This window comes from Crinia signifera, chromosome 9 (genome assembly GCF_055691185.1).
Source record: "Crinia signifera chromosome 9, ASM5569118v1, whole genome shotgun sequence".
Lineage (NCBI taxonomy): Eukaryota > Metazoa > Chordata > Amphibia > Anura > Myobatrachidae > Crinia > Crinia signifera.
In genome coordinates this window covers 131,205,193-131,215,592 of record NC_139225.1, presented here as the reverse complement: position 1 = coordinate 131,215,592, position 10,400 = coordinate 131,205,193, and the positions used below count along the sequence as shown (strand labels likewise).

The 10,400-nt window shown below is 44.0% G+C and overlaps 1 protein-coding gene across 1 annotated transcript in view; it reads left to right on the top strand.

Moving 5' to 3' along the window:
• The first annotated feature begins 475 nt into the window (after positions 1-475).
• Positions 476-10,400, top strand: part of LOC146036924 (cytochrome P450 2B4-like) — a 49,817-nt gene continuing 39,892 nt past the window's right edge. Inside the window, exons 1-3 of the mRNA XM_083160763.1 lie at positions 476-694; positions 2,146-2,308; positions 5,918-6,067. Coding sequence (XP_083016889.1) covers positions 515-694; positions 2,146-2,308; positions 5,918-6,067 — 493 coding nt within the window. The 5' untranslated portion in view covers positions 476-514. The remainder of the gene's footprint in view (positions 695-2,145; positions 2,309-5,917; positions 6,068-10,400) is intronic.

The following is a 10,400-nucleotide window of genomic DNA, read 5'->3' as shown; positions in this document are numbered from 1 at the left end:
CGGAAAAGTGGGCAACACTCCCGGATTCTGAGGGATCCCCACTCCCCCCACCTTCCCCCTATCCCCCCCCCCTTCCCCCCTTGGTGTTTAAGTACCGCAATCTGCGGGTCCCCGAGGAGGGGGCAAAATTGTCATAATTGTGTAATTTTAGCCCCATCCCCTCCACGGACATCTGCAAATCGGGTTATTGGCTGTCTTGGGGGTGGAGCTTGATGATGTTGCAATCAAGCCCCACCCCCCAAAGTGCTGCTGAAAGTCTTCTCCCGGAGCAGAGACTAGAAAAGTAGGCAACCCTGCCTAAAAGGCATTTAACAACCTTATTAGGATTACTCAACATTTACAATTCCTTACACAATACTGTATAAATGTAACTCTGCACCATTCTCAAACTCATCTAACCTGTCATTAATGATCACGTGCTGTTTGGAATAAAGCTCAGTGTCAAAGCTTTTATTTATCAGAAACACAGAGGGACAGAGCGCAGAGACTTTCCTGTACTTCAGCTGTGCTCAGAATGGCAGTAAATGTAGCGGGGACCCTTCTCCTGGCCACTGGGGTCACTCTTCTTATATACCTTGTTAACTGGTGGAGGAAGATATCACAGAAGAACCTGCCCCCGGGGCCCACCCCTCTGCCCCTGCTGGGGAACATTATGCAGATCAGCACCACAGAATTTCCACAGTCTTTAGTTAAGGTAAGCCGGGGCATTTATTACTTATTATAATACAATATATAACTGAAGTGTTATCTCAAGTACAGTATATGCATTGCGGTTTATCATAGACTTTATCATCTTCACATATTCACTATTGCGGCACAGTCGAATATATAATGACAAGATACATCGGGGAACATTTATAAGAATCTACTTATGATTTTTACCTTCTAGAAGATAATAGATAGGATCTGGTGGGTTGCCCATAGCAACATGTGAGCTAGACCTTCCATTTTGTACCCCTTTTACAACCAAAATCCCGGATCTGACCCGGCATTTCAAACACGGATCCAAGCCAGGTCGGATCCGGGATTTGCAACGTTTACACTGCGGTGCCTATGTATGACAAGCGCTGCGACGGTGATCACTCCTGCTGGGACCGCCAATCGCTACGCTGGAGGCAAGATCAGCACCAAGGTAAGCTGATTGGCTTCCCCCAGCCCCTATGCACCCCCCCCCAGCCCCCGTCCGCGAGGTGAGTGGATGCCACACACAGGCCTCCTTTCACCACCTCCCTGCCTCCGCCGCTGTCTGCACAGTACAGCAGTAGAGGCTGTGTGATCCCCCCGTCCATCCTCCATGTTGACCGTAGGACGCTGCAGTCTGGAGGTTTGGCTTCCCCCAATGATGTAAACGGGAGCCGGGTCGGATGACCCGGCGTACCAGTTTACACTGCCCTCTACCCAGGTCCTAGCCGTGTTCAACCAAGGTCAGGACCTAAGTAGAAGTCCAGGATAAATGGACATGGGTTGACCCATTTGCACTGCCCCTGACCCGAGTTTGACCCGCCGCTGACCCGGGTTTTTGCAGCGGTGTAAAAGGGGTATTAGTAAATTTTCCCCATCATGTTTAGTAGAATAAAAACTAGAGTTGAAATAAGCCTAAATAAAATTGTGTATGGTATATAATGTATTTATTCCAAGTTTTTAGCTATAAAACAGCATCTAAGCAACATCCAGTACAACTGCTATAATGCAATGATAGTAAAAATAGAATTGTAGTAAGCCAAATAAAAAATTGTGTATGGTACCTAGGGGGTTATTTTGGTTCACTCCTGGCAAATTCCTTCTTAGATGGACAAAACCATGTGCACTGCAGGTGGGGGTAGATGTTACTTGTGCAGAGAGAGTTAGATTTGGGTGGGATTTTACTTCAAAGTGAGCTCTATATAGCAGTGTAAAAATAAAGCAGTCAGTATTTACCCTGCACAGAAACAAAATAACTCACCCAAATCTAATTCTCTCTGCACATTTTACATCTGCCCCCCTGCAGTGCAGCATGGTTTGTCCATCTAAGAAGGAATTTGCCAGAAGGAGTGAATCAGAATAAGGCCCCTAGTGTAGATATTTATTCCAACTGTTTAGCATTAAAACGCTCTTTATGCAACATAAGTACAACCGCTATAATGCACTGATCATGTCTCTCTATAGCTGAGTGAGAAGTATGGACCTGTGTATAACATCTACCTCGCCAATAACCCTGCTGTCATGCTCATTGGCTACGATGCTGTGAAGGAGGCGCTTGTTGACCGCAGCGATGCGTTTAGTGCCAGAGGGGAAATAGACTTATCTGATCTGTTCTTAAAGGATTATGGTATGATATTTTAAAAAATAATATTAGTATTTAAATTCACCAAGATACGTACAGGTGGAGCTCCTCTCAGCCAGCAGCGGGCCTTGCCCGTTTGCCCCCACTGTCAAGATGGTGCTCCATCTGACTGGGACGCGTGAGCGCCCCACACGCACGTGCACCCCAGTTACCGTGTGGTGGAGGCACGAACCCTGCCCGTCCCCGGTGGCGGGGACACGGGAGGAGCTCTGTTAGAAGGGGATGCGTGCACGTCCTCTTATGGTGGCTGGTGGAGGCTGGCGGTTGGCGATCCAACAGCCAGCCCCTGGATGAAAGAGGCCGGCTCCTACTAGATATAGCTAGATAGATTGCCCAAGGTGTACAGATGTGTCCTTATACTGTACATACATTAAATGCTGTAGTTGCGACAAAGAGCCCCTTGGCATGCCAGGTCCTGAAAGATTTAACCCTTTGAGTGTCAAAATCTCTTTGAGAGATGTGCAAAACATCCAATAAAGTGCCAATGTCATTCATTTGTTATATCAATTGAAATAAAAAAAAAATTGTGTAAACAAAGATTATATTTACTATATAAGGTAAACAAATATAAATCATTATGACGAATAAAAATATTTGCTTGCCAATTTTCACACCTATTTTGACAAGTTCACATGGGACTTAAAGGGTTTACTAGCATTGGGCATCTTTTGGGCATTTTTTAAGCATTGATTTGCGGAAAATGCATGCTGGCCACACATCAGACCAACTTTCCTCCAACCATCCAATTAGTTGGTTGGATGGAATAAAAACCTGTTACTGGATAGGAGCAAATGTAATTTGTAATTAAGTCATTTGTTTCCCAAATCGGGAAATGGCCAACACCTGTCACTCAGACAATGTACTGTAGGTGGACCTATTTGATTTATATAATTTCACTGAATGTTTTTGTCCATTCTCCTTGCTTATTGGCATTTGCCCCCATACAGTACCATATTTTCAGTCCAACCAACCAACTAGCCGGATGGTTGGAGAAAAGTTGGTTTGATGTGTGGCCAGCATAAGTCGCAATGTGATATGACCAGGACACACCGGTAGACTATGCTGATTCATTTACAACATGAAACTTGGATGTCTGTGTGTAATTAAGCCTCTGATTATGTATAAGTGTACAATGCAGTTTCAGATGTTTTTTTCGATGCAAAGCTCTCTTATTCTCTGTATCGAGTGACAAAGATATACAGGTGTTAGGGATCACAGCGAGGGGATGCGGTACTACGTTGGACTGTCCATGTCGCACCAACATGTGCCAACAGGCAAAATTTCATGCCCTACCATCCACTAGGGCGTGGAGGGAGAATATAATAGTGTGCCGAGCGTAGCAAAGCACCATGCCTGCAGCATGGTGAGCGCAGAGTGCCATGCGAGGGGACGCGGTACACTCATACGGGTTTCATGTGGACCTATGTCAACATACAGACCAACAAAATATGAATAACTTGTGTATACTTTTGGACCTGTGTACATATTAAATGTCGGTATTTTGATCTTGTCGGTATTTTGACCTTGTCGGTATTTTGACCGTGTCGGTATTTTAAATGTCGGCATTTTTACCTTGTCGGTATTTTGACTGTCGGTCAATGGTTGTCGGTATTATTACCGTCGGGATATTGACTGTCGGTATTTCATACCAAATCCAAGTGATATATATCATTAGTCAGCATAGTTCTTGTTCATTGTCACCAATATGCAAAAAAAGATGCACAATGCAAGCAGATCTGCACAGGACCTACTGTAGCAGCTCATTCATGCCAATGCATCTTGCGCTGTGTGGCATATTGAAGCTAGATGTACAGATGGAGCCAGCTTCTTTCTTGCAGGCGCTGGCGATTCTATTGCCAGCCCCGCCAGTGGCCGTCTCTCGCCAGGGGGGCGCTCGCACGAGACACACACACCCTGTGGCTACGGAGCTTTCTCCGTCGCCTGCCGACTCCCCCCGGTGCCCCTCGCTGCTCTGATACCCCCCCCCGAGCCCTGCCCATCTCCCTGAAGCGGAGACGGGCAGGGACCTGCAGTGCCGCCGTCAAGAGACTGGGACGCTCGTGTGCGTGTGAGACGCACGCTCCTCCCCATTCAGTGTAGCCTCTGTCCACCGGCACTCACCAGAGGGGAGGGTCTAGAGAGCCCCGGCCAATGATGGCAGGGGCTACATCTGTATAAGAACAGTATATATGGACACTGAGGCCCTAATTCTGGTTCACTCGCAAAAGCAAATTCTCTCTCTAATTTACAAAACCATGTGCACTGCAGGTGGGGCAGATGTAGCATGTGCAGAGAGAGTTACATTCTGGTGGGGTTTGTACTTCAAACTGATATCTACATTGCAGTGTAAAAATAAAGCAGCCAGTATTTACAGAATCAAATAACACCCAAATCTAACTCTCTCTGCACATGTTACATCTACCCCACCTGCAGTGCACATGTTTTTTATCCTCTTTATTAGATAGATAATTTGCTTTGTGAGTGAACCAGAATTAGGGGCTGAATGCAACCATCTTGCACATTTGAATGTATAGCTGTACTGTACACAAGTAGGGTTTTTTCTAGAAACCCAAACAATAAAAACAAAGTTAAACATCAACAAACAGTAATAAATTGGATATTGTGGTGTTAATCCAGAGTAAACTCATTTGGTCCCAATTACCAGATATTGCACTGATTATTTAAAGTAGATTGGAAATTACATTCTGACAGGTGAGTACACTGGATTAGCATGGTCAAAGTCCAGAGTCCAAGTGCATCCACATCATAATTAAAGTCTATCCACATAATATAAACTAACTTGATTATACAGTAGTTAACACTTGATGTAAAGTATAGTGAGAATCCTTGATTAAGAAGTGATAACCAAAGCTCTCCAGTAGTGTTCTGGTTACAATTATCAATCCTGGGTTCCGGATTGGTGGGATTTGTCCCCAAAATTGCAGACAGGGCACCCTGGAGTAAGACAGCAGACACCCAACTCCTGTACCCACAGAGAGACAGAGGTCGGTCCTGCATCCTCTCCTATGCTGGAGTGAAGATGGCGCCGATCGGCAGGGAATTTATACAGAATCCAAAATCCGCAATAATCTAACAGCGGGATGATGACGTTTTGCCTCAATCTGGAATCCGAGACTTCCAGAAAAACCCTGCTGGACTCTTTTCCCATCATGGATTGTGAAGTTCAGGGAGGGGGGGTTGGATCTCTGAGCACAGTGTCCTGAACCCTTTTACTGCAAGACAGCACAGATTATAGTAATATAGTCAAGAGAATAAAGTAAGAAAGAATGGCCGGGGAATGCAGGTACATTTGGAGATGAAGGTAAACTTTGATTTCCAAGTAGTCACAATGGCAGAGGCAGATTAAGACCTGGAAATTGCATAATTAATTAGGATTAATGAAGAGTTCAGAGAGGTCATCGTGGTAAAGCAAATAATGTCCTGTGCACCGGCTTTGCCTAACCTAGGATGTGGCAACTTTATATCTATCTGTCATCTAAATGAATGCAAACAGTTTTTTTATTATTTTATGATAAGTAAAGTTATGACAAATGCTTTTATTGGAAGTAAGGGAACACATTTATTACATTTTAGGGATCATCATGAGCAATGGGGAAAGGTGGAAGACAATGCGTCGCTTCTCTCTCATGACTATGAGGAATTTTGGAATGGGGAAGAGGAGCATCGAGGAGAGGATCCAGGAGGAGGCCCGGTGTCTTGCGGAGACATTAATGAAGAATAAAGGTGGACAGATATACAGAATTTTGTTTTGATTAAACATATTATTTCTAAAGACTACTTAATCCATAATTTTATATATTTTCATACTGCCCAATTACATAAGAAATTCCCTAATGCTGGGTACACACCAAAACGATTTGGATTGGATGCAAATCGTATGCAAATCGTATGCAAATCAGATCGTACGATTTGCATACGATTTGCATACGATCTGATCCCCTCTGTATTCAGATGAATGGATCTTTTACTGATCCTACCTGCAGCAGGTAGGATCGGATTCGGATCCAATTCAGATCCAACCAAACGGTTTTGACCAAATCTGCATCCAATCTGCATCCAATCAGTCTGAATTGGATCCAGATTGATGGGATTGTGCCAAAATCGTTTTTGTGTGTACCCTGCATGTATGTATGCATACAGTATGCATTAATATATTTCAGTATTACTATACCTTAATAATAAGTCAGAACTGTATTAATGAATTTACAGAAAATCTGTAGGTTCATGTAGGAAAAGTTACAGCAAGTCCTAGGTTTTGCTGAAATCAGTAATATTGTGAACAATAATCCAAATCACAAAGTCATGTAAATCCTCAGAGGGGATAAAAATATACTCCAGACTTCAATTTGTGATGAAAAAAAATACAAATTTATTCCTCTTCAGTTAATGGTTGTTGTGATAACCTCATTATTCTGGGGTGCCGGACGGGGTCCCGACAGTCGGTATCCCGACAGTCATTAACCCGACGTCGGGATCCCGACTGTTAAAACACAGACGGCCGGGTTCCCGACGGCCATCGGCTATTTTCCCTCGTGGGGGTCCACGACCCCCATAGAGGGAGAATAGAATAGGTGGCGAGCGTAGCTCGCCACCGTGCCCGCAAGGGGCTTTGTTGCACTGGTAACGCTGTCTGAGGCCAGGCAGTCAGGATCCCGATGTCGGGATAATGACTGTCGGGATCCCCACTGTCGGTGAATCATACCACACCCATTACTCTGTTAGTAAGGCATTAGACAGGGGTGTTCATTTTCTCCCCTTTTGTTTAATTTAGCTCTTGACCCCTTTCTCCAAAGTTTACAAAATAGTGCTTGTTACCAAGGTAAACATATTGTAAATAAGGAAATTAAAATGACTTTTTTTGCAGATGATGTTCTGCCGTATATATCTGACCCCTCAATGCCCATGCTCACATATTTCCTGTTTTGGCATAATTTGGTTCTATATCTGGCTTTGTGGTTTATATTTCAAAGTTGGTGGAACTTCATCCTGTCCAACCCTCTTTCTGAATTTGTTTTACCTCTTGTATATCCGGGGACCTTATTTTAGCTTATTGGGGGTGCAAATTTTGCACACTCTACTCCTACTATATGACCTTCATTTTTCCTCTGTGATTTGGTCCATATTGGTGTAGCTTGAGGGTTGGAAAAACATAGAACAAGTCTTATAAAAATGATCTAATTTCCTAGACTGATGTTCCCAATCCAGGTTCTTTCTTTCTTACCTTCTAATAAAGAAAGACAAATAATCAATTACTCTTTTAGAAAATTAATCTGGAATGGGAAACGCCCAAGAATTGAGCTTAATAAACGACAAGACACTAAAGCCCGTGGGGGAAATGAACATTCCCAGTTCTAATGTTCTCTTATGATGCCCACTACAGGTTTCTTAAGGCAATACGTGCAAAAGTAGACAGCGCAAATGGACACACTGGATCCCATTTGGTTAAAAAATCAATATAAATTTATTATAACAATTTGTTTTAAATCATTTCAAAAATTTCACCGGCCGGTGGGACCAACACAATTAAAATAATATTAAGATGACAGTTACATAGGCATTGTGTTGGTCCCACCGGCCGGTGAAATTTTTGAAATTATTTAAAACAAATTTCTATAATAAATTTATATTGATTTTTTAACCAATTGGTATCCAGTGTGTCCATTTGCGCTGTCTACTTTTGCACATATTGTTGTGTTTTCAAGGAGGGTTGACTATCCCTTTTAGACAGCAGCAAGGACAATTATTATTAACTTTGTGTTTCCTGCGCTTGGTTTATAGTCTATTTGGAGGTTTCTTAACCCCTTCCCGACATTTGACGTACATTTACGTCATGGCCGGGAGGTACTTCCCGACACATGGCATAAATGTACGTCATGAGTTTAAACTGTCACTGCGTCTCGAGACGCAGTGACAGAGGGACGATGTCTGCTGTCCCTGACAGCAGACATGTCCCTGCATGCCCAGGGGGGGCTGCGATGCCGCCCCCCCGTCGGCGATCGCTGTGATTGGCTGTTCAGTGTGAACAGCCATTCACAGCGTTTTCCTGTGTTACCAGCGAATCAGACGCTCGGTAACACAGGTGTCAATCACCGCCGAACGTCAGGGGGCATGAGGGGGTCATCGGTGACGATGACACCTCACCCCACCCTCACCCCACCTGCCCCCAAGGCTGTGATTGGTCCGTGGGACCCACGGACCAATCACAGCCAAGGCGCGACATTTAAACTGACGGTGACTGCGCTGCAGACGCCATTCCGGTCTGGAATAGCGTGCAGAACGGTCACCGTGCCTGCCTGCCGTGAATACCGACCTGATCCTTGCTAATACTTACCTGATCCTTGCAAATACCTTACCTGATCACCTTATCACTGCTTGTAGCGTGCTGGACGCTTCCTGGATCTGACTTCCTGAGACTTCCTGCTGCTGCTGCAGTGTGATAGAGAGATAGAGAGATAGAGAGAGAGATAGAGAGAGATAGAGAGAGATAGAGAGATAGTGACAGAGAGAGCTATATTTTGTGTCTGCTACCCCCCCTTTTTGGGGGTGCAGGGGTTTTCTATATATAAATAACTGTCAGTGCTGCTGCTGCAGTGTCATACAGTGATAGATAGTGATAGATAGTGATAGATAGTGAGAGGTAGAGAGATAGAGAGATTTGTGTCTGCTACCCCCCCTTTTTGGGGGTGCAGGGGTTTTATTTTATATATATAACTGTCAGTGCTGCTGCTGCAGTGTCATAGAGTGATAGATAGTGATAGATAGTGAGAGATAGAGAGATAGAGAGAGATAGTGACAGAGAGTGATAGAGAGTGTATATTTTGTGTCTGCTACCCCCCCTTTTTGGGGGTGCAGTTTTTTTTTATACATATAACTGTCAGTGCTGCTGCTGCAGTGTCCTAGAGTGATAGATAGTGAGAGATAGTGAGAGATAGAGAGATAGAGAGAGATAGTGACAGAGAGTGATAGAGAGTGTATATTTTGTGTCTGCTACCCCCCCTTTTGTGCTGATCAGTATATCTGTGCTGATCAGCAACTTTTTGGGGGCGCAGAGGTTTTTTTTTTATATATATACCTGTCAGTTGCTGCCAGTTGCACTGTCAGTTGCACCAAAGGTTGTGCACCTGCTGTCCCTCACTGGTAATCAGTGTCGCATCACTGATCACCTTTTTTTTTTTTTGTGAGTGCTGTGGGGTCTTTTTTTAATTTTTTTTTTACACACACTGATTTTGTGGGTGTCCTGTGGCCACTGTGCGCCGATCAGTGACGTACATCACTGATCAGCTTTTTCGGCACAGGGTTGATCAATTTTTTTTTTTTTTTTTGATCAGATTCCTGTTGCCTTTGAGCGCTGTTCAGTGACAGACGTTACTGACCAACATCTGTGCTCAATTTTTGGCGCAGGACCTTTTTTTTTTTTTTTTAACCCCTTCAATTTTTTATTTTTAACCCCTTCATTTTTTTTTTTTTTTATTGGTATAAAGTATTTTTTTTTTTCTGCACCACATACACACTACACACTACATACCCCCCGGATTGAAATAAAGTTTGTACCCCCCCCCCTACACTATACACGTGTTGAAACATTTCACTACCAGTAACACAAAAATAAAAATGGCATCCCAAATGTCCTCCCAAATGTCCTCCCAAATGTCCTCCCAGTCATCCAGGAGAATGTATTCAGTGGAGGAGGCATATGCCATGCTTGCCTCTGACTCTGACACAGGCAGTGATGCAAGCGGGGAATTTGAAGGATTCGTCTTAAGCTCCTCTTCCTCCTCTGGTGATGAGGGACCCCCTCAAAGACGCCCCCGTAGATCAGCTGAGATTCCCCCCCCAATAATTGATCTAGTATGGACCCCACCACCAGACAATTTTGAGCCCCAGGTTCCTGAGTTTTTGGCCATGCCAGGAATCCAATTTGATTCCACAGGTCTCAGAGAAATTGACTTTTTCAAATTATTTTTCTCTGATGATTTTATAAATTTAATGGTGGACCAAACTAATTTATATGCCCAGCAGTTTATTGCTCAAAACCCCACGTCATCATTTGCTAGGT